Source organism: Phocoena sinus, chromosome 6 (assembly GCF_008692025.1).
Source record: "Phocoena sinus isolate mPhoSin1 chromosome 6, mPhoSin1.pri, whole genome shotgun sequence".
NCBI lineage: Eukaryota > Metazoa > Chordata > Mammalia > Artiodactyla > Phocoenidae > Phocoena > Phocoena sinus.
In genome coordinates this window covers 22,950,075-22,974,347 of record NC_045768.1, presented here as the reverse complement: position 1 = coordinate 22,974,347, position 24,273 = coordinate 22,950,075, and the positions used below count along the sequence as shown (strand labels likewise).

Below are 24,273 nucleotides of genomic sequence, written 5' to 3'. Positions count from 1 at the left end.
TGATAGAGTATCTATCTCAAAGCAACACTGTAAAATTATGCTTAACTGTGAGGACTCAGCATATTCCCCAATTAGATGAGGAGCAAATCAGCAATTCTAAGTATTTTCACTCTTACTTAAAATCCTTTTGCAACTTCTAGCCAAGGCAGTAAGACAAAACCATAATTAGTACTGCATTCCTTAAAGTTTCTGCTCTGTCTCAAAAAATCAAAATTAGAAAGCAAGAGACAAACCGGAAAATACATTCATCATGCTTGTCAAATAGAGTATTAAGGTCCTTAAAATATAAAGAACTTTTATATACCTCTAAAGGAAAAGAATGAGAAAAATAACAGAAACATAGATGTTTGAACAAAACAAAGACAAAAAAAAAGGAATTCTATTTGTCAGAAAATATGAAAAACATTTAACTTCACTAACGACCCAAATAATGTAAGTTCAATAATAGAAATACTATTTTTTCACTTCTCAAATGGTCAAAGTTTGTTTTTTTTTTTAAGGTAAAAGTTGTAAAATATGTGGGGAAACAGTTACTTCTACCGGAAACGCCACCTAGACTGTTGATATTTGGGAGCACAGTGTGACAAAGTGACCATAGCCCCCAAAATTTCATGTGATTTGAACTACAATTCTACATCTAAGAATATCTTAAGGAAATAACCACGGATACACACAAAAAGTGATCAAAAGGATGAATATCCTAGAATAATTTGCAAAATAGAAAATGGAAACAATATAAAATTGCAACAATAGGTCACTGGTTAAATAAATTACAGGGCAATCATGAAATATCCTTATAATAATAATACTGAATAATATTAAATGTAAAAAGTAGGTAACCAAAAACAATGATTTTTTTACATTAGTGTGCGTGTGTGTGTAAATGTATTCGATACTATGTGTATGTGCATGTATGTATGAATATGACTAACAGCATGTACCTCAAAATGTTGACTATCTCTTGGTAGTACATTTACAGGGTTTTAGTTACCTCTATTTTGTCCTCTTAAATCATTTCCAAATTTTCTTTCTCCTTCCTCTATTCTTCCCCTACGAAACGTCACGTGAACTCAGAACTTTGAGTCTCACCTATAGACTAATGACTGCTAAATGTATGCCATATAAACTCAAACTCCCAATATGAAGTTCCAGCAGTCCAGTGGACACCTCTGCCTGAATGTGCCATATGCCCCTCAAACTCAATTTATCCTCACCATGCAAATAAGGTTTCCTTCCTTCTGTTCTTAAAATAGGTCAACGATGGCACCATAATCTATCCCACTTTATAAATCTGCAATCTCAGAGTAATCTATGATGCCTCCTTTCTAATCTGTCACCTTCAGTAACCGATCCAGACCTATACATTTCACCTCTGAACTATCTACGAGTCTCATGATTGTATTGCCCCAGCCTTGGTTTAGGTACAGGATATTGGTTCTGCCTGGATTATTGAAAAACACCAGTTGTTTTAAGCATCTCTAGCTGAAGCTGCTCTTCTTTCAAATCCATTGTCTGACCTGCCATCCAACTTATCTTTCTGAAATACTGATCTAATCATGTTCAAAATTTCCACGATTTTCCCTCCATCTACAAAATAAAGCATACATTTCTTTACAAGCCCTTTTATCACCTAATCCTAAGTAACGCTTCCAGTCACATCCCTTATCCCATCCCTATCTCCTACTTCCCCAACCTACTTCTTACACCATATGCTCCCTACACCATTCTATTCAGAGGTTTTGAAACACACCATGCTTTCCTTCTGTTTGCTCCACCTGGAAATTAACAACTCTTTCTTATCTCCCACTATGTCTACCTCCACTTTTACCAGTTCTTCAAAATCCAGATCAAAGTTCATCTCCTCATTGAAACTTTCCCAAGCATTAAATCCACCTCAATACCCCCCACTACACACCAACCCCATCATAGTTGACACTTATATATCTGGCCATATCCCAGGCTAGCAAGATACTCAATGGCAAGGCTGACTCATATTTTTATTCCAGTGAAGATCAAAAAATAACTATGAAATAAGTGGACGAAAGAATAAACAAGTCAATGCCTTAATTTTCATTAGATATGTGTCCAACATGCAAAATAAACTAATAAATTCTAGGCCAAAACTTTTGTGGCAGTAATCTCGTTATGCAATTGTGAAATGAAAAAAATCTTATAAATGTTATATTTAAACTTATTTCACCAAACCTATATCGAGCTTCTATTATATACCAAGCATTGTGCTAGGGATTTTTAATCGTACTACTTGATGATACAACAGAAACATTCACTAAAAACAAACAAGCAAAAAGTAAAACAATGACAAAAGTACAGCTGGAAAGAGTATTCTGCAGTAACTGAGCTTTCCTATTTATATTGTGATATCAAATCAATTACATTTAATATGTCTTATTTAAGCATTTACACAGGCTTTCTAGACTGAAATTCTAGAATGAAAAAAGAATGTTGGCTTGAGCAACATTTGGGCTATTTTTTACACTTTAGCCAAATCAGAAAAGAACCAGAGGGTCAGAAAAGAACTTAATCTCAGATTTATGGTCACAGAGTTTCTCCACCCACGTACATGCTTTAGTTATTAAACACAGACACAAAACATTCTGAAGTGGACCCACTGGAACAGTACATCAAATTGGGAAATGGTGTGCACGGGAGTTGATGAGTAGCAGACTTAATCCAGACTGTAAAAAAAACAACAGAATAAACATGCAAAAGACCAAACAGTCTTCCAGTGATGCCAAATTCCACCATCCATTCTAGAAACATGCCAGGAATAAAGAAAATCTGGAGAGCAAAAAGTGAAGTCATCGGAATCCAAATGACAATGAAAGAGGGCTAAATGACATGTCACTCAAACTGCTAATTGACAACAAAATAAAAATTCAAATTTATGATTAATATTGTTATCAATCAATTTATAAAATGATTTCAGCTAACATGTTAAACGTCTATACAGTATGACCGAGTAGCAGCCCATAAAGTCAAAGGTATTAGGGAGTCTGTTCACGTGCTTCACATCAAGTGGTCAAAGGAGAAAGTAACCTCAAATGATACTTGGGTAACAGTTTACGGTTTTACAAATGACTTAGGCAAAGAATATAGGAGCACTTACTTAATATGACAGAAAGAGCTACTGTAAACCAATGGGCAAAAACATGCTTGAAACAGTCTCATTAAATTTAATAACAAAGCTAGACTGTCCCATCACTTCTATGTGGAAAGTCTAGCTAATATGATGAGGCAAGGAATGGAAATGAATAATCCAAAAATTTCAGACGAAACAGAATTAAATAAAAAGAAAATATTGAGAGATGTTGAGAAAGAGGTATGCACAAGGGTAAATGTTTTAACTGCAAAGTTCTGTAGCGACAACTGACTGGTAATATTTAAAAATTCAATTGTGATAAACTTGAAGGGTAATTTCAGGAGAATTTTATTGTATGGGGAAATTCTCAATATGAAGCTTTAAAAATAAAACTTAAAAAACATACTTTTACTACATATTTATACATAATTATATATGTACTCACACAGAAAAAAAGAGTACAAAACAAAAACTAAAATAGTTATATTTTTCTGTTTCACCTAAAACTATTAATTGGTCTCTTATTTACATAATAAGGAAAAGAAGCAAAAATTATTTTTGGAGAAACACATGCAAATCCCTCCTCACACTGATGGGATTCCTCTGGTTCCCTGTGTATAGTCCTACCTCTATTCCCTACACACTGGGAAAAAAATTCTACTCTCTCAGAGCTCTTTGTGCCTGAGTCCAAATTTCCAGGAGACAGAATATAAATGATCCATCTCAACTACTGGATCACCACCCTCAGTCCATCCAGAATGGGACAACCTCTATAGGTGGGCAAAGGATTAAGGAGAACGATGGGTATGGTTCTTGGGGGAAACGGTTGTTGACTGACATGGACCACAGAAGAAATGAGCTACAACAGAAAGGAAGAATTTAATGCTATGCCTAGACTTACCCAGCAGAAAAACTGCTTTGGACACTTATCAGGTCAAACCGTTCTTCCAAAAAAGCACCAAATGTTAGGAACCATGGTGTATAGACTGGAAGAATTCAAGTGTAAAAATATAACTGAGAAAGTAGAAACACATTATTTTTTTTCTTTGTATTTATTTATTATTTTTTTAACATCTTTATTGGAGTATAATTGCTTTACAATGGTGTGTTAGTTTCCGCTTTATAACAAAGTGAATCAGTTATACATAGACATATGTCCCCATACCTCTTCCCTCTTGCATCTCCCTCCCTCCCACCCTCCCTATCGCACCCCTCCAGGCGGTCACAAAGCACGGAGCTGATCTCCCTGTGCTATGTGGCTGCTTCCCACTAGCTCTCTGTTTGACGTTTGGTAGACAAACACATTATTGATGATTCAAAGCTGTCAGGAAAGAAACTATGTCTTCTTACCAGGTATTTCAATAGTAACTATGAAGGAAAAGTTTAGCTGGAGTTTAGAATATACAAGACACAGAGAATCTAACCATTATATTGTAAATATTTGGGATTCAGGAACAACACAACTTTTCAAAAAGCCACATGTATTTCAAATCAAGTGTACTGACACATGGGAGATTCAAAGAGGGTGGAGGTTGAGTGGAGGTTCCCAGTTCATGAACTTATTGCGTATGTTATAATTATCCTAAATTTAACAAAAACCACATTTAATTGTGACGTTTATTAGCATTCCAAATGAATGACATTTGGAAGTTTATTTTGTTTTCCTTTTGTTTCCTTTGTTTTGTTTTGTATTTTAGTTTCTATGAATGACTATATTAATTCCATTACAGGGCAACAGATTCTGTGTATCATGTTTTTAAAAAAAAACTGAAATTAGACCCCAAACAATTTAGGGTTGAGTTTGCATAGATTAGAAGACTTATTATATGTATATACTTAAATTATCAATCAATGACTGTAGTAATATTTACATCCATCATCATTCAAACATGCTGACTTTTAAAATGACTATAATACAGTCTCTAGTGAATTAAACAATTCTTATCATTTAAATACATGCTTACACCTAGAACAGTGACGGTGTTCCTTAAATATGCACTGGATATATAAATGAATCTAGTTCATTACCTAAGGTACTTGAAGAAAGAAGTTTCTAAGCATTGGTGATCACGGAGCCGATCGCTAAAGTGAGATTTTCTTATCTGAAGAAAATACTAAAATAGTCATAACGGAGATATTTTCCTTTTGTGAAATGGAATGGCCTATAAAAAAATGGGAATGTTATGATGCAGGGGAACACTGAGTATCCCAGATCAGGATAAACTGAATTTAGTTGGAAGACCAAGTTTTATACTGAGGTTTGGCATGTACATTTATAAACTTAAGTTTACACTGTATGACATTTTGAGACATGGACAAGAAGTACCTAGGACTAAAAAATAGTAACTTTGCTTGAGTCACATTTTCATTTCATGTGAGGCTGAGTGCTGACCTTGGATTAGAGGAACTGAAAAACTCAGAAAAGTAGGTAAATAAAGAGGACAGAGGCAGATGTGTTGCAAACAGGAGATACAATCTCCCACTGCTTTAGTGGCTTGGTCTCTGCAAGGATTGGTGGAGACAACTGTTAAGATACACGAGGTGGGAGATGCTGGCCAGTGTAATTATATTGTATAAAAATGGCATAAACAACAAGGTCCTACAGTATAGCACAGGGAACTGTATTCCATGTCCTGTAATAAACCATAACGGAAAAGAGTATGAAAAGAAGGTATATATACCTATAACTGAATCACTTTGCTGTACAGCAGAAATTAATACAACATTGTAAATCAACTACACTTCAATAAAATAAATTTTTTAAAAAAGGCATCTGAGAGGCAATTCCCTGTACCGAGTGGGGGTGAAGGGGATGGGGGCTAAAGATCATCACTTGGGATTATCAGATGCTTTAGAGAGTGTCCACTCAAATGACATTCCCCAAATGTTCACTCCTCTTAGCCCTGTGTCTGTTCTACTTGGTCTTCTGCGTGGGCATCCACATACTCAAGTCCCCCTCCTCATGGCTGCCCTCTCTGCCTCAAGTCTCTGCAATGAACTTCATTGCTGAGTATGGATCAGTGGGTCTTGCACTTACTGGATCCTCTAATAGAGCACAGAGGCAGTATTACATGGTGGTTAAAAATTTAGACTTTGGCCCAGACTGCCTGGATCTGAAATCCAGTACACCTTGACTTATCAGCAGTGTCACTTTGGTCAAGTTACTTACGTTCTCTGTGCCTCAGTTTCCTCATCTGTACTTGGGAAGTAATAATAACAACCTGAGGACACTTTTCTGTTGCAAGGGTTTAATGAATTCCTATAGGGGGAGTGCTTAGTGTGGGACCTGACAAGTAGCAATTACTCACTACCATTATTCGTAAAAGAAACTTTTAACGTGTTGCTAGGATACATCCATCAAGTAGGTAAACCAATGACAGTGAAACCAATATTTCATTTGAAGCGGTGAATGAAAACAAGTCATCATATTTGTGAAGCCTGACAAGATACATCAGGGGATTAGGGAAAATTATGACTCTATAACCAAAACCCATACAACTCCACCTGAGCCGAGAAGGGGGAGATGATGCCCCAGGTAGAGGAACAGAAAAAGAACCACTTGAACCTGTCCTGTTATGAGGATGCCATTAGAGAAGTGGTTAAAGGGCAGTGCTGACAGTGATGTGGAGAGAAGACAGAAGAGATGCCTGCACGTTCTCTTTTGAACTCATTGGATGTTCTCTTCTGGAGGTGCTGTAGGGTTTGCCTCCTGGACCAGATTTTTAGGGAAAAAAGGTAAGAATTCACGCCTAAGATGCTACTTAGCACTTTATATTTCTCCCCTGGGAAAGTGGTCTAAAGGGTGAATTTGCTAAAATTATTATAACCTATCATTTAAGAAGCCAAGCATCCACTGGATATTCCTTTAAGAAGACGTCACAGCCATCCTTGTTTTAGTTAGAAATCACAGAAGTACAATACTATCTTTGCTATACTAAAGTTAAAAATACTGAATACTAAGGTTATCATAAATATCATTTTCTAGGTCCTACAGGAGACATAAAGTCAAATAAGATGTGGTCTCTGTCCTTAACAAGCAGAGGGTAGACAGACATCACCCAGACAACAAGTGCTACAAAAGACTATGTACCATGCTTCCCTGTAATTTCCCAATCTAATTAGATAACTCCCTCCAGTATTTCCCCACATTTGGGAAAATATCAAATAGGTGAACACAGATTACTCTGCAAAATTTCTGAAAAGAACTGTACTGCTGGGACTTCAGCTACCTCTGCCTCCTAGGTTCCGACACTGGGCCTCATACCTTGAAACCACAGGAGAAACAGGAAATGTCAAAAGAGGAAAAAGTGAAAGGTGACAGGGAAAAAGTCATTGGTACTACCTGTGTTTGTGGACTAACAATCTCTGGCCCATGTTCAGATCCCACTTCCGGTAGTACACCCAGTAACTTCTCCGTATGCCAGTTGTCTGCTTAGCAGGCAATAAAGTGACGCAAGCCCAGTTATTTTCCTTGTTCTCCTTCCCCTATGGAAAAGTCACGCACTCTTGCTTTGCCAAACGTTGGCAGGGCAGGCTGTTCCTCTGAGGCCTCTTTCTGCCTGCAACATCCGACCCTGTCAATAACGCCCCGTCCCATATCCCAGCATCTGTATCTCTTTGTCTGAGGGCTTCCTTTGGAGACCGCTCTATTCACTTGCAGGGGAGGTGAGAGCGGCAGAGAATTAATGCTCTCCAGAGAGAGGCCCTCAACAGTGACTGATGAGAGCAGGTCTATAAATGCCCCCAGATCCCTCTCTGCTGTGTTCACTCAAAGGCTTGAATTCCACCCCGGCTCCTACGGGGATTAAGTAGAAATTACCTTTCCTGTAATTGTTGGTTCCCTTCCTGTCTCACATCCTGACTCTCCCAGCAATGTTTGCTAGGTTTGTTTACCTCCCAAACAAGCTACTTGCGCTCGAACCCTCATCTCAGTTCCGCTTCAGGCAGAACCCAAACGGAGACACTGGCTCTGGCTCTGGCTTGCAGCACAGGAGCAAATCAAGGCTTCTGCCCAAGTAAATCTCCAACCAGTACAGAGAATGCTGGTCTCCCCTTCACTTAGCTGCTGGAAGGGGAAAAGTCCTCTATGAGGGCCAGGAGAGATCAGCGTTCCAGTAGGAACTCTGCCCTCCCCAAAGGCAAAGATCCCCAATGCCTGCTCTGTTTCTGGGTCTCAGTTTTGCCCTCGCTTCTCCGCCCTCTGACGGTATAAACTAGAGCAGGGTGCTAGGCGGGGGCTGAGGGAAATGGCTGATCGTGTAGGGCCTGCTCTGCACAGCATCCATCCATTTCCTCTGAGGGAACGCATCAAAGTTGTTGGTGGCGCTCTTTAAAATGTGGAATATTCAGCGCTCATTAGTTTAAGCCACAGGTCCCAGTGCCAAATCTGAGACCACAGTGAAAGTCCTACATCACGCCCTGCTGCCGACGAGTACTTAAAATGCAGATTTTTACTACCGATTAGCTACAAAATCACCACTTTGGGAGCAACATTTAAAAGCCAAGCATGCATATTCTGAAGGAAATTGTGACTAAAAAGAGAGAAGTCTTGGCTAGAAACAGTACTGTGAAAAACACAAACAAGCAAATAAAAATTGCTTAACTTCTTTCTAAGTCCACTGCAAATTCATCTGGAAAGTTAACGCCTATAAAATAGGATCAAGACAATGAGGCCTTATTTGCAGATACGACTTGATTGGTGTAGGTCAAAATGAGTGAGCCAAGTCGACAGAGGTACCATTATCAAAATACACTATCAAACAACACAGCTGACTGTGCCTGAGCCCTCTCCACCAACAGCAGCAGGCAAATAGGCTGCCTGTTTCCGCCCAGGACAATAATCACACACACAAAACAAAATGAACCTTGAGCGCTAGAGAAGAAAGGATTGTGGAAAATGGGTCCTTTGAGGCAATTTTTTCATTTACGTGTGATGATATGAATGGGTCAGAGAATACCTTTCTGCTATGAGAATGTCTTTGATCAGTGAGAGTAAGAGGGATTGACAGGGCAGTGGGTCAGCATCCCTCCTCCAGGTGCGACAAGCCAAAGGAAGGCCACGTTCCCTAGCCTCTCAGCAAGGTGATGGAGTCAGTTGTTTCCACCATCTGCAGCCTCAATGCTCTACTCTGTGTCACACTGTGGCCAGCCATCAGGGCTCCTGTCCTGAGTGAATACCCACAGGGAGCTTGCCAAGTGGTGAAACAACCACCGTCATCTACGTGCAGATTTTTATGTGAGTTTGGATCCTGAAGACGCAAGGTGACACTAGGAGGGAGGAAAGGGACAGCTGGAGGGCATAACAGGATCTGTAGGGTCGGTGCTTTCAACCCAGGACAATTCTCCAGTCCTGATGGACTCCGTACAACAGTATTTGGCATTCGGGAAAAAAAAAAGATTGGAATTGTTTCACTTCGATTTCCTGATCATCAGCTAAAGCATTATTTTATTTCTTAAAGCAGAGCTGTTCTGTGGGATAGTATACAAAGTTCACATGACAATTTAGATAAAAGCTGAGATTCAGAAGGATTTTATACTTGAGACCGACCGCTTCAGGCTATGTCTCCAGATGCCCCAAAGGCATGTCTTCAATCATCTGTACCCAGGTGAGCAATGATATTTCACTTCCTAGTAAGTAATACACGTTTGTTATAAATAGTTTTTCAAAAGCAGAAGAAATGGATTTATTTAAACAGGTAAATATACTGCCTATAGATAACTACTGTTAATATTTTGACATTTTTCTTCCCAGTTGTTTTCCTGAGTGCATAATTTTATGAAATTGGACTTTTATATATACAGTTTTATACAGTGATGGTAAACACACACAGAGTTTTGGCTCATTTCATATGATATTTGGCCAATCTACGATGTCATTAAATAATCTTTAAAGACCTGATTTTACTGAATACATTTCACTGTGGATGTGTTTTTATTCTGTTAACCTTGGAAGTTGGTTGTCGCTGCCTCTAGTTTCTGGGTGGAGTGTCAGCCATCAGAGTTACCCTCTGGTCCCCTGACACCCCCATTCTCACCCTGCCCCTGGGGAGGAAGGCTTCCTCATCTCCTCCCTCTCCCCTTTTCTTTGGTCTTGGGCTGCCAGTCTGTAGTTTATAGAGGTAGGCTCCATGTGCCCAGCACTGCCTGTTCCAGGGGATGCAAGCCAATCTAATTTAGAGATTCAGTATTAGGTTGCTGTGCACCTAAGCCTGCATTAGGCAGGAGATGCGGGCAGGCTTGATTCTCCACCTGACTTCTCTGTTGTATTATAATTCAACTGATTTAGAACTCAGGAGAGGTGAAGAAAGGTGTCATTTATTAAGCCCTCCCAAACCATAGCCAAATTGTTTCTAAAGTCCTATTCCAAGGAATGCTGGGATGAACATCCTTTTACAGGAATCTTTGTGTGTTTCTTGAATTATTTCTTACGAGAAGCTCCTTGGTGGGTAATTTAGTTTTACGATTTATACTTTTAAGACTGCAAACATACTGACAATTTACCATATTGCTCTGGAAACATGCTACCAATTTTAAATACACAGATGTATTGTGAATGCTCTACATTACGAGAAAGGAGGCTATTAAGAGGAAGACCTTGAAGATAGAAGAAAGAAGGAGAAATATTCAGTAGAAGGTCTTCCTTGGCTGAGGGAAGAGACCATTACTCTAACAAAGGTGAGGAAGTATGGTTAAATACAGATGCACACAAGTTTAGAGGTGGAACTAGTGGAAATTTGAGAGAGTTCATATCTGAGAAAATTAGAAGTGTATGTATTTTAACCATATACACATATATACATTTTAAATATCACCTTTGAAGTTTTATAAAACTATACTTTACATTAGCACCCAGTATATCCTATAACGAGGTGCAGTAGGATGGGCATTCAACAATGACAGCTACCAGGAGCGTTTCAGAGGGAATTAAGAAAATAGTACATCGAACTCACGTACCTCAGAATATATTTTATACACTCTAGCGATAACTTACAACTGGAAAAATATCCAACTTGGACTCTACTTAGTAAATGACTAAGTAAATTTACTAAGTAAACTAATTTTACTCTGTAAATGATTCAGTCTTGTAATAAGCCCTGCTAAGAACTTAAAAATTTTTTTCTCCATTACTCTTGTAGGAAGTTTTGTCCTTAATTTTGAATGACACCTATTCACACAAAACAAGGTAGCCATCACTGTTTCAACATATGCAGCAACTAGACTCAGCTCTCAAGTTTATAGTTCTCAGGTTCACTGCAACTAGGAAAGAAAGAATGCTCTGAAGTTGAAACATTGTTATTGCTTGACACTTTACACAAATAAAACGCAACTGGTTGAATGACCTAACGACAAAGGCAGACAGCAAAGAAGATGAATATTTAAAAAATCTTTTCATCAAGATTGATAAGAAAATGCACCTACTAACGCACTGCGTATTTCAGTTCCTTCTCACTATCATTCATGTCAAATGAAGTGCTGTAACAACATTCATGGGCTACAACATCTCACAGAATGTTGCCTATCCACACTTGGCCTCCAAACCAAAGCAGGTTACTGTATGTAAGCAGATGCTATGCCAGAAATACATTCTTCATGTGGCCGGGGGAGATTTAGAGAATAGTGTTAAAAACCTACGGGAAAGGCAGAGATAATACAGAACAGGAAATTCCTTTTAATGTAGAAGTCTCTTAACCTGACAGCTTCCTCCGAAAAGCCAAAGAAGAACCATGTTTTCCTGAGAAAGGTTCATTTGGATTTACTAACTGACAACAAAATATTGATTTTATTTTGTGGGATGCATTTTTTCCCCCCATCTCTCTCAGTATAATCTTTTATTTGGGAGTGAATGCCATATTATTTAGAAGCTTCTAGGAAACTAACATAGGAAGTTTCTGTTGCCAAAATTTAAATAGATTGCTCAGGAACTTCGATAGTTTTTCTAAAACAAAAAGCATGATCTAGCACAAGGACAAAGGTATTTTTTAGTTAGGCAAGGCCTGACTCTTCCATCTTGAGCTGGGCCATTTGAGGAAGAAATGAAATGGGATTTCCAGATATTTCTCTGGTTAGACATACACTCTTCTTGACACACTGGTTTGGTAAAGACCACTCATCACTTCCTCAGTATCCACACTCTCCTTCCTCTTCAGTAACAAAACTCTGTAAAGCTAAGGATGGGATTGAGACAAAGTCCCGCTCAGTGAGATCTACGTGGAAGTATTGTGTGAATTGCTACAGAGTCTTCTTAAATAGCAATATGACTGTCTTTATCCTTTCTTGCCTCCTGGAATGAGCCCCTGATGGTAGGAGCTCCAACAGCTATCTTGGACCATGAGGTGACCTGAAGATGATAGAAGAGAGGTCTGAAAGAGAGGACTCTGGGTCCCTGAAGACATCAGACAGCTGCCATATTAGCTCTGACTTTTCTACTCAAGACTTAATTTGAGAGAGACACAACTGTTTATCATGTTTAAGCTAGTGGTACTTTAGATTTTTCTACTACACCCAGCTAAATTTAATCTCAGCTAATATTGGGTTAAAAAGGAAGCTCAGAGGACAAACTAGAAGGGATTATACCATCTCAGGCTCTGCCAGTGATTGGTCCCTGTTAGAGTGTGGAACACAATCAAAGATCACAAAATGGAATTCTAAGTGCCAGGTGGGGATGCTGAGGAGAGAAATCACACCCAGAACTGTTACACACCCCAATCTGTCAAGAGTAAGCCCCACATGGACATATACACACTACCAAATGGTAAAATAGATAGCTAGTGGGAAGCAGCCACAAAGCACAGAGAGATCAGCTCGGTCTCTCTAGACCACCTAGAGGGGTGGGATAGGAAGGGTGGGAGGAAGATGCAAGAGGGAGGAGATATGGGGATATATGTATATGTATAGCTGATTCACTTTGTTGTAGGGTAGAAACTGGCACACCACTGTAAAGCAATTACACTCCAATAAAGATGTTAAAAAAAAAAAAAAGAGTAAGCCCCAAACTCAGATTTTTAAAAAATGCTATCTCCTGATTTTAAAATGCTTGCCAAAATTAAAACATACATTAAATATACATATGTATTTTAAAATATACAAATACACACACACACACACACACACACACACACACATATATATGCACCTGCACACACACAAATAGGCCATATATATATCACACACATTAAGGGCCAATTGAAAAGCACCCATAGAATGACTATGGCCTTAAAGCCATGGTTTTTGTCTTCTGGGTTAAATTGGCATTATATCTTATGTAACACTTTAGAAGCTCTGGAGATGGGATTTCCTTCTTCTCCCTGGCTTTTGATACAACTCAACAAATGGAGGTAATACGTAAGATGTGGGTGGGGTGAGGGGTGGTGGGGAGGAGAAAGACCAGATGACACATCGGACACTGGATTGACTCTACCTTCGGCATTTACTCAGCCCTGTGAGTACCATTCAGTTACCTAACCTCTCCTAGTATCCAGGCCTTTTCTGTAAAACTGATACTGTAAAATCATAACATGAAAGCGCTTCATAAATTACAGATCACTTTACAAATTAAAGGTGTATCTGGACAAGAATGAATACATTTAATAATTCTACTTCATGGTCACTGGTAAGAGAAATCCTCTCTAGCACATTGTACCAAGAGGACACTGGGGAAGGCTTTCCTATCCTCTGACCACAGAAGTGAAGTAGGACAGAGCAGTCTGCCCTTCCTCTGTGTTTAAGCATTCAGTCTTTGACCAAGTGCCCTCATGATGCGTTCCAACCAAACACCATATAATACTGGCAGCCAATAGTGATAAGTGTCTTTAACAGTAGCATACGTGCACTCTCTTAATACACATCACAGTGTCCTATATGCTGGGCATAACAAAACTAATAAATAAAACACACAGATACCAGACTAAGAAGAAATTAGAATTCAATATTTGACAATTATTTGCTCTCTCTCCAAATAAATTTCAGTACCATCTTTGCCTGGGAAATATACGAGAGGTCTGGATCTATCTTATGCACTGAGGATTCATTCATTCCTTCATTCCTCATTCACACTTCTAAAGTACAGATGGGGTTACAAAAGAAGTTCCTACAGAAGACCAAGGCAACAGGAGAATTGTTTTAAAGCTTAAGGAGCACAAAAGAGAGAACACTTCCAGAGGTGTATTTAGCAAGATCATCTTTCCAGCATCGAAAAAGAACTTAGCTCCTTCAACGGTGAGTAATTCTTGACATCTAAATCATGCTCTGAGTTTGGAACAGCTGAATCCACTGCAGATTGTATGACTCCCCTCTACCTCTTCCAATAGGGAAGGAGAACCCAAACTTTGCTTATTCCTTCAGCATCTGGGCCATCAGAAAGACTGCTTCATAGGCTATTATTGGTTCATTGTATACAAATAAAATAGCCTTAATTTTATTCATCAGGGTTTTAATCTGGTGGCATCTCACACAACTCCAGGTTTTATCAGAACACTTAAAAGGTAAAGGTGTGAACATGTAGCAGCGTGGATACATAATGATGATGCCCTTCCCTGGAAGTTAGGAAGAGTCTCCGCCTGTCTATTCCCAGTCTTCGGGCCACACCTAAAGCTCAGATTTTTGGCAAGGCACCACGTTCCCCACCATCAGATCATATTTCTGGAACTCTGGAACAATAAAGAAAGCAGCAGTTTTTTCCAACGGAAGCTTCATGCTATGTTTGTGTAAGAGCTATTTAGCAAAAGTGAAGTGGGATGAGGGGCTCTGACTTTATTATGTGAAATGCTTAGGAGTTGAAGAGTTTTGCTTTCATAGAGGGGCCAGTCCAAAATATGCACTTTAGGAAAGGCAATTTATAAATACATGTCAGGGAGAAAACCCAAAAGAAAGGTCACTGTGAAACAGTCATCTCTTGGAAAGGAAAAGCTGAAGAGCTTTTCGTTTGTTTTGTCAAAGGCTTTCATGTAATTAAGTTCAAGGTGCTAAATCTTTCCCCCAATCTATTGATTGTGTCTCTGGAGGGAACGGTACTAACTACAGATTTCACTGCTTTTGCCCTATACTCTTTGATGACAGTCGGGGATGGTGCCCCAAAAGAAAACATCTACACTGAAGTTCATCCATTCAAATAAAGTGTATCTGTGCATATACTCCCCCCATCAAGTGGTACAATTCTGACACCCTATAAAAAATGAAGCAATACTGTTACCCTTTTTGTTTAGTCAATCATATGTGCTGAGAGATAACAGCAAATTTCATGTTGGTAAAGGAAATTCTCTATCTTGAAATTTTACATAAGAGGAGAAGATGTCTGAATTGGGAGGGGTAGCCATGTACTTGCAAGTGTGTATCTATGTGTTTGCATATTTGTCTGCCTGTGTTTGTGGCTGTGGACAGCTGTGCGGTCATTCAGTGTCAAATGGAAAAGGTTTGAAAAACTCATTTTTCTGGGGAAAATAATGAATAACCTCAAAAATGTCCCTATGATTTTCAATTTCACGTAAAGGCCGGATCACAATCAGTTCCAATATTACCATTCTATGCACACATGGGAATCTGATGAACTGTTTCATCTCCCTGAAGAAATGTCTAAATTTCCAAACAGAACCACACAGTTTATCGTTTTCAAACTAATCCTGTGATAAAACAGGCTTGCTTGATCTCTTTGCCAAAATTCACATTCAAACTTCTACTAATACCATTTCTAAACACCAGTCATCTTCTATCAATTTTCTCCATAAATATCATATTCTAATTATACCTAAGCATACTCTTCAGAGGCTTGGCAATGTTACAATAAAGACATGTAGGTTTCCAGGTTAGACAGGAACTGAGTCCAGCTGACCCTCTGCTGTACCTTCTCGTGACCCAACCAAAATGAGAAAAGGAAAATAAAGTCAAGGGAAAGTTCAGTTAAAACAAACTTTTGAGAAATTTCTGCTTGTTAGATTACAAACGGATCCAGACTGAAGAAAGGCACTGGGACCCCTATTGGCAATTCCACTTTCCAAGACAGGATGTAGTATTTGGAAGGAGAAAGCTGAAGACAGAGCAGGTCTTGAGGAAAGCAGTTCATACTCAACTCATTACCCATTGAACTGATTTGGATCAACAGTACTGAGAGGCCCTGGGCAGACCTGGCCAAGCCAAACAGAGGAGCTGGTCTATGGCAAGTTTTTCCCTGATGCAGAGGGGTTCTTCCCTGATGGAGTGGGCAGTGACATGAGGAATAAGGCCAGCCTTTGGGACCTCATGAGAACTCGGAGTGGAGGCCAACAGAGGACTGAGTCTACAAAACTGAACCCCGCCTGGCGTAACTACTTCAATCAAGAGAGGACATCTTTAGGGAGTTCTTTTGTCTCTTAAAGGCAAAAGCCTTTCAAACTTCATAGGAAAGGGAAAAAAAAGCACAAATTAAAAGTAGATTCAACAGATTGATAAAATGGTAGATGCTAGCATCATAAACAAAATTCAAAGGCAAGTGAAACACAGAGAAAAAATACTTGCCGCAGACTTGGCAGCAGGAGGGTTAATATCATTAAGATTTAAAATGCATTTACAAATCACTAAGAAAAAGAAGCACCCTCAAATGAAAGATGGATAATAATCCCAAAATATTTTAAGAGGTATTCAAAAAACAGAGCTATATATGGCCAACAGTACATGAAAAAAGTGTTCAGCCTCACTAATGAGGAAAAACAATATAAAATGGGATTCTAGGGACTTCTCTGGTGGCACAGTGGTTAAGAATCCTCCTGCCAGTGCAGGGGACACAGGTTCGATCCTGGTCTAGGAAGATCCCACATGCTGCAGAGCAACTAAGCCCCTGTGCCACAACTACTGAGCCTGCACTCTGGAGCCCACGAGCCACAACTACTGAGCCCGTGTGACACAACTACTGAAGCCCGCGTGCCTAGAGCCCATGCTCTGCAACAAGAGAAGCCACTGCAATAAGAAGCCCACGCACAGCAATGAAGAGTAGCCCCTGCTCACCGCAACTACAGAAAAGCTCACACGCAGCAACAAAGACCCAACGCAGCAAAAAAAAAAAAAAAAAAAAAAGGGATTCTACTTTTCACATATAAATTAGGGGTGTCATGTTCAAATGATACTAACCTGTGTTGGCTGTGTCCTATATACGGACCCAGGCACTACATGTAGGAGTGCAATTTGGTACCCATTTTCTACAGAGCCACTTGGCACACGTATCAAAGGCCTTAAAAAATAGGCATCCTCTTTGAAGGAATAATACCTACCACTTCAGATATTTGTATTAGGGAAATTATTAGAAATATGATAGTATTGTTTGTAACAGCCTAAATATACAATAGGTAATTACATGATAAAAATAAAAGCACATCCTGTAATGGAATACTGTGTGACCCTGAAAAATGATAAAGTAGAAGTGTGTTTCTTATTATGAAAAGAAGACTGCAAAATATGATGGAAAAGTCAAGTTAAAAAAGAGAACATACAATACAATCCTTTTTTGAGTAAACATTATTTATGTATGATATATGTACACGTATGAAAACATACCTACTACCTTGACAACTGCAAAAAGAAGGATATGTACCAAAATATTAGTGTATTTACAGAAAAATTTTCTGATTATTTTATCTTCTACAATAAACACTATCAGTGAAATAAAACGTATTCTTAGAAAACAAATAAAAGAGACTTTGACAAGAATTCAGATACAGAAGTCATGTTTAAAAAAATCAACGTTTCTCTACATCAAGAATAATTGTCTAACAGCTCATACTACTCAATAACAAAAAAACAAACAACCCAATCGAAACATCCGGGAATAAGACCTAAATAGATGGAATATTACTCAGCCATATAAAAGAATGAAATAATGCCATTTGCAGCAACATGGATGGACCTAGAGATTATCATACTAAGCGAAGTAAGTCAGAAAGAGAAAGACAAATACCGTGTGACGTCACTTATATGTGGAATCTAAAATACGACACAAATGAACATATCTATGAAACAGAAACAGTCTCACAGACATAGAGAACAGACTGCGGTTGCCAAGGGGGAGGGGGAGTGGGGAAGGGCAGGATTGGGAGTTTGCAATTAGCAAATGCAAACTAGTATATATAGGATGGATAAACAACAAGGTCCTACTGTATAGCACAGGGAACTATATTCACTATCTTGTGATAAACCATAATGCAAAAAATATGAAAAAGGATATATATGTATAACTAAGTCACTTTGCTGTACAGCAGAAATGAACACAACACTGTAAATTGACTATACTTCAATAAAATTTTTAAAATTTTTAAAAAGTAAAAGAGGAATAATTGTTTGAAATTTAATTTGAAAAGATGCTATTCATGATAGCAGTATTGAATAGAATACATTTAGGTCTAAATTTGAAAAATATATGCAGGCCTTAATTACTAGAAATCTATGACTTTACTGAAGGATACAAAAAGAGCTGGTTATAAATGGACATACCATATTTTTGACTTGGAAGGACTATTATTATAAAATGTAAATAATCCCCAATTTAATTCTATATTTTCTATATTGAAATCAAAATCCTGGCTGGTTTCATTTGGAATATGTGAAAGTGAATTAAAAATTCATATTAAGTAATAAATATATAAGAACTGATTTAAAGAGAAAAGATAAGAAAAAGGAGAATGTGCACTACCAGATATTTAAATATATTGTAAGGTTATAATAATTAAATCACTTTTTGAAAGCTTAAAAATAATAGATAATAGGATAGACTATCCTATCATCTAGGATAATAAAAAATTCATAGAAAGCCAGGAGGAGATCAAATACCCATAAGCTTTTAGTGTATGATAAAAGTGGCATTCAATTAAATTGGAAAAGGATGAATGGCTAGTAAACAAATGATGCTGGGACGATTGGTTAACTAGTTATTAAAAAATAAAGTTAGACATCTTTGTCGTACCATACATTAAAACGAGCTCCTGACAGATTAAACTGTTAGATGGGAAAATATTTCTCATTTGGGAAATGAGAAAGCCATTCTAAGAACATAAGCAAATGTAGGATCTTAAAGACAAAGTTTGATGGATTTGGCTATATACAAATTTAAATCATCCATCTAACAACACTGTGATAAAGAAAAGTAAAAGGCAGTGAACTGGAGAAATATTTGCAGCATGTATAAAAAAGAGTTACCAGTCTTACTATGTAAAGAGCTTTTACAAATCATTAAAATAAACTAATAAACATGTACCATAATTGCAAAATGGGCAAAAATTATGACCAGGTAATTATCAAAGGAAAAATACAAATGCCCAGTAAATGTATCAGAAAATGTTCATTCCCCAGTAAAACTAAAACAATTGAATTTGCTAAAATGATACCTCTATTCACCTACCAAATTGGCAAAGACATTAAAAATATGAGCACATGTTATTGGTGACCATGTGGCAAACTTACTGCTGTGATAACTCTGCTGGTAGGAATGTAAATCTATACAAGCCTCCAAGGGAGAACTGGAAATATGTATCAAGTAGTTTACAAATGTCCGTATCTTTAATTCAGCAACTTTACAGAAATTCTTCCTACAGAAGTAATGGAAGGGGTCCATAGATATTTGTGTTTACCATGACAATAAAAACCTAAGTGTCCAACAACTGGTGACAGGTAAAATAGATCATAGTACATGCACCCATTAGACTAGTATGTGACTTAGGTAGGTATATAATAACTATATTATATTACATATATAATGATATAGATCATTTCATGATATAACAAATGAAAAATGTAGGCTACAAAAGAGCAAGACACCAGTTTGGTTTAAAGTATGTGCAGATGTGCATACTGGGCAAATGTTCAACAACATGTAAAGAGTGGCTTTATAACGGTGATGGGATTAGAGGCTTCCTTCCCCCACCCCCCTTTTCCTCCTCTGATTTCATTCATTTCACAAAAATTGGCATGCTATCATGTGTCTGTCATTTCTATATGCTCCAAATTTTCTTCAACTGAATATGTGTCACGTTGTAATCAGAAAAAGTTAAATTTTAGAAAAGTAAAAGTCCAGCATCTTAAACTGACTTCCTCTTCCAGGTGCTAAAAATCTTGTAAAGGACTCAGAGCAACGAAATTCATATTGAAAGCATAAAATCACGTACCAGAGAATTGGGGAAATGTTCAGGTCACTTCACCTCTTACCTTTAGAGACACTTCATAAAACATACTCACCTGTTCCAGTTTGGCCACAGTTTATCCCTACGAGCGTGAATTGTGAAGGGCATCTCAAGGACCTCTTCCTAAGAGGGTCCTCAAAGACCACTTAATAAGGAGCCTGACATCTTCCTAAACCTTTAAAATCCATCATCCCAAGGGACCCCACCCACCAACAATAGAAGGGTAGGTATGATTCTGACTTTGGGGATGGGGACGCTTGACTCAGGGTGCTGTGGCTTGCCCTAGGCTGAGCCCGGCTTCGAGCCGGAGAGGCAGCGGTGGGTGGGCAGGGCCGGGGCGCGGGCTGGGGCTGGGGCCGGGGCCGGGCCGGGAGGGGCGGGCACCTTACCGCGGCTTGCTGGAAGGCGCCCTTGGTGTAGGTGCCGCCACCGCGGTAGGTGATGGCCGGGATCTCGCGGCTGAGCAGCGCGCACTTGTGCTGGTGCGCGCGGCGGGAGGAGATGTAATCGACGCGCGGCACCACGTTGTTCTTGGACGAGAAGGTCACGATGGCCACGCGCGTGGCCGTGGGCACCACGGGGAAGTCGGACAGCAGCTTACGGACGAACTTGAGCTCGCTGAGGAAGTTGGCTTGGCCCACGCTGGACGACTCGTCCACCAGGAAGACGAGCTCCAGGCGCTCGCTGAGCTCCCGCAGCCGCCGCACGCGTCGCCGGAAAGCCTGGCCCAGCCGCTCCACTTTGCTCTCCTCCGCCGCCGCGTCCTCGCCGGGCGCGGGCGGAGCGGGCAGCCGCCCCGGGGTCTCGGGCGCGGCCTCGGGGAAGAGGCGGAAGCTGAAATTGCGCGACGGGGACAGCTGCTGAAAGGTCGCCCAGCCCGAAACGAGCGCCAGACCCCAGCAACAAAAGGCCAGGCGCGCCCACATTGCGCTGGAGATGGAGCGGCCGCCCGGGGCGCAGGCGTCGGCCCGGCGCGGAGAGATGCTCAGCCGCCCGGCTCGCCGAGGGGCGTGCGCGGCGCGGGGCTCGGGGCACGGGTCGGCGGCCGCGAGCTTCAGCGCCCTCTCATCTGACACTGGGGACACAGTCCAACCTCCTCCGGCCGCCCGGGGACAAGGGATGGAACGGCGCGCGCTCGCTACCCCTCTCGCTCTCGTCTTTTCTCTCCCCTCTCTCCTCCTCCTCGCTCTCCCTGAAGCCTATAAAATGTTTGAAGGAAAGGGGGCAGTCAAGAAAAATCTCCCGCTTCCCTCCTTCTCTCCCTCCTATCTCTGTCTCTCCCTCTCCCCTCTCCTTCCTCTATCTCTGCCTCTATCTCTCTCCTCCCCCTTCTCATCCTCCTCCCGAGTTCAAGCCAAAGACTCTCGGAGATTCCATGACACCAGAACCCCGCGTCTGTCAGGCTGTCAACATTCCCGCAGCAAGCGCACCAGCGCCGAAGCCCTGATTGATCCCATATGTCTGGCAGGAGCTGCAGAGGAATTCACTGGAGATGGATCCAGATACCGAGAGTGCCACAGTAATTGGAAACACTTCGTAGAGGAAACACACACGGACTGGCCAGGGAGTTGAAAGCATCCTTTGAAAATTGCTTGCTCACCTTTTGTGTCTCTCTTTCCCTCTCCGGTTCCTCAAAGCCCTCACCAAGTGGATGTTTATTTGACTTTCCTGGTGGGGCTTTCTGGTTGTGTGAGTGTGTCCTCTTGAGGGTCGCCTCAGATCACACCATATAGGGGTTGCATCTACCCCTATGCAGCCCATAGGGATGATTTGTCATGGTGCTGCATTCATGCGTTTATTTATTCGTCCACTTGGTCACTCCTTCATTCATTCAACAAATAGTTTTGAACACCTATTGTGTGCCAGGACACCTGGAATATAAGGAGGAACACAAATTGACATAGATCTTGTCCCCGAGGAACTTATACGGTAACAAGTGATGTGACCATTAACCAGATATTTCACAAATAACGTATATAATTACAGCTGACCATGCTAAGGCTATGAAGGAGATCTTAGGCAGATAGATTTGACCTTAGAAGACCAGGGAAGCCTTTGCGGAGGACATAAAGTTTGAGCTGAAATCTGATGATGAGCAAGGGTCCCTTTTCCCCAGTCCTCTTTCATGTGCCCGGTGGTCTGTTTCAACAGGTGAGACCCACAGAGGGCTATTTCCTTGGCTTTGAATGGTACCTGACACATAGCTACTTTGAAACACAAGTTGCCACCTGGGGGTAGTTTTTCCAAAACAAAACCCCGAAAGGGATGGTGCAAGTGCAAAGAAGGAGTAAACTTTGCATAAGAGGTGGAGTAAACTTTGTAAAAATGATTCTAGCTAGGAGTCAGAAGCCCTGTGTAGATATGCCTCTGCAGTTATATAAATCCTCTGAACCAAGACACTTCCAACTCTTGGCTTCAATTTCCACATCTGTTTCATGATGGAATTCAATGATCTCAGAGTTTCCTTTGTCTCTAATATTAGATGATTTAATTCCATCTATATTTAATGAAATACCTTCACAGTATATTGGTTGAAATGTTAGGGCTCTTGGAGTCCGTTTGCCCAGGATGAAGTCTTGGCTCTGCCATTCAGTAGTGGTATGACCTTGACATTAGTTTGCTCATCTGTAAAATGGAGTAATAATAATAGCATATTAAAGGTTACTGTGAGGATATAATCATAAAAGCAAAGTTCTTAGGCTAGTGCTTAGACTATAGCATGTACTCTACAAATGCTGGTTGCTATTATTGCCACATTTAACCATAAATACTCTTCAAATCCTCATTTTTCTAGGATTTTTCTATTTGACCATGTACCGTGCTAGAATATTAGATACTGCGGATTTAAAGCTGAATAAGACTCAGTTCCAGCCTTCCAGAAGTTCAAAGGATATCAGAAGAGAACACAGACTTGCAAACAATTACAGAGCAGTAGAATGATTGCAAGGCTGGAGAGAGCAAGAAGAGAAAGTTCTCGATCTTCCCCGGGAATAAGCAAGACCTCATTTGAGCTGAGACTTTAAAAAAAGAGAAAGTCTGTCCAAATTTCATCTACTCGGTGTTATTTCGAATACATCATTAAGAGCTAACATTTTAGGACCCTTATGTGCCAGGCACTGTGCAGCTACTATGTGTATTTGCTCATATGCTCCCAAAGAAACCCAGGGATGTAGACGATTGCTTTAGGACTTTCTGGTTGCAAGCAATAGGCACCCAACTTCTCCTTGCTGTAAACAAGAAGGGATTGCTTTGCTCAGTAACTAAACTGGACAAAAGGTAGTGGTGGACTGGTCTCAAAAAGCCTTGGAAAAGGAAATCAAGAACTACGTAAGTCTTCCATTTTTCTCTCTCTTCTGCTTCTCTTTGCATGTTGGATTAAGTTTCTGTCTTTGGATTTATGACCTGAGAAGGAAAGACTCTTCCCCCTAAGCTCAAGTTAAAAAAAAAATCAAGAAAAACCACCACCCCCATGACCCTAAAGAAAGACTCCACTGAAGCAAGCATGGGTTATATGCCCATTCCTTAGCCCAGCACTGAGATGAAGGGGATGGGCCATTATAATTGTCCTGACTTAGGTCATATGCTCACTGTGGCGGAGACTCCTAGTCACCTACCTACCATATCTGGTCTCCCCTTCTTGAATAGCAATAGAGCTCTTGAGTTTTAGCTGGGCACAAAGGTACCCAAAATAAAGATTACATATCCCAGCCTCCCTTACAGATGAATGCGGCCGTGATGCTAGAATCTGGGTAATGACATATAAATCCTGGTTCTGTGTGGCAGCTTCGAGAAAACCTCTTTAAAAGACAGCTGCTTCTTTTGCTGGTTGTCTCCTTTCTTCCCTTATTCCATTTTCTGCCTGGAACATGAATATGCTGTCAGACCTCTAGCAGCCATCTTGGACCATGAGAATAACGGTCACATTATAGCAACAGCTGAGTAGTAATCTAGACCGAGCCTGGGTTCCTGCAGACTTCACAGAGCAAAACCACCACAGTCATCTCAGATTGCCTAGCTACCCTTTTTAATTGAGTTTTCCTG

At 40.1% G+C, this 24,273-nt stretch overlaps 1 protein-coding gene across 1 annotated transcript in view; it reads right to left on the bottom strand.

Moving 5' to 3' along the window:
* SVEP1 (sushi, von Willebrand factor type A, EGF and pentraxin domain containing 1) overlaps nt 1-21,158 on the bottom strand; it is a 183,517-nt gene extending 162,359 nt beyond the window's left edge. Inside the window, 1 exon segment of the mRNA XM_032636134.1 lies at nt 20,622-21,158. Coding sequence (XP_032492025.1) covers nt 20,622-21,158 — 537 coding nt within the window.
* Between the last annotated feature and the right edge of the window lie 3,115 nt (nt 21,159-24,273).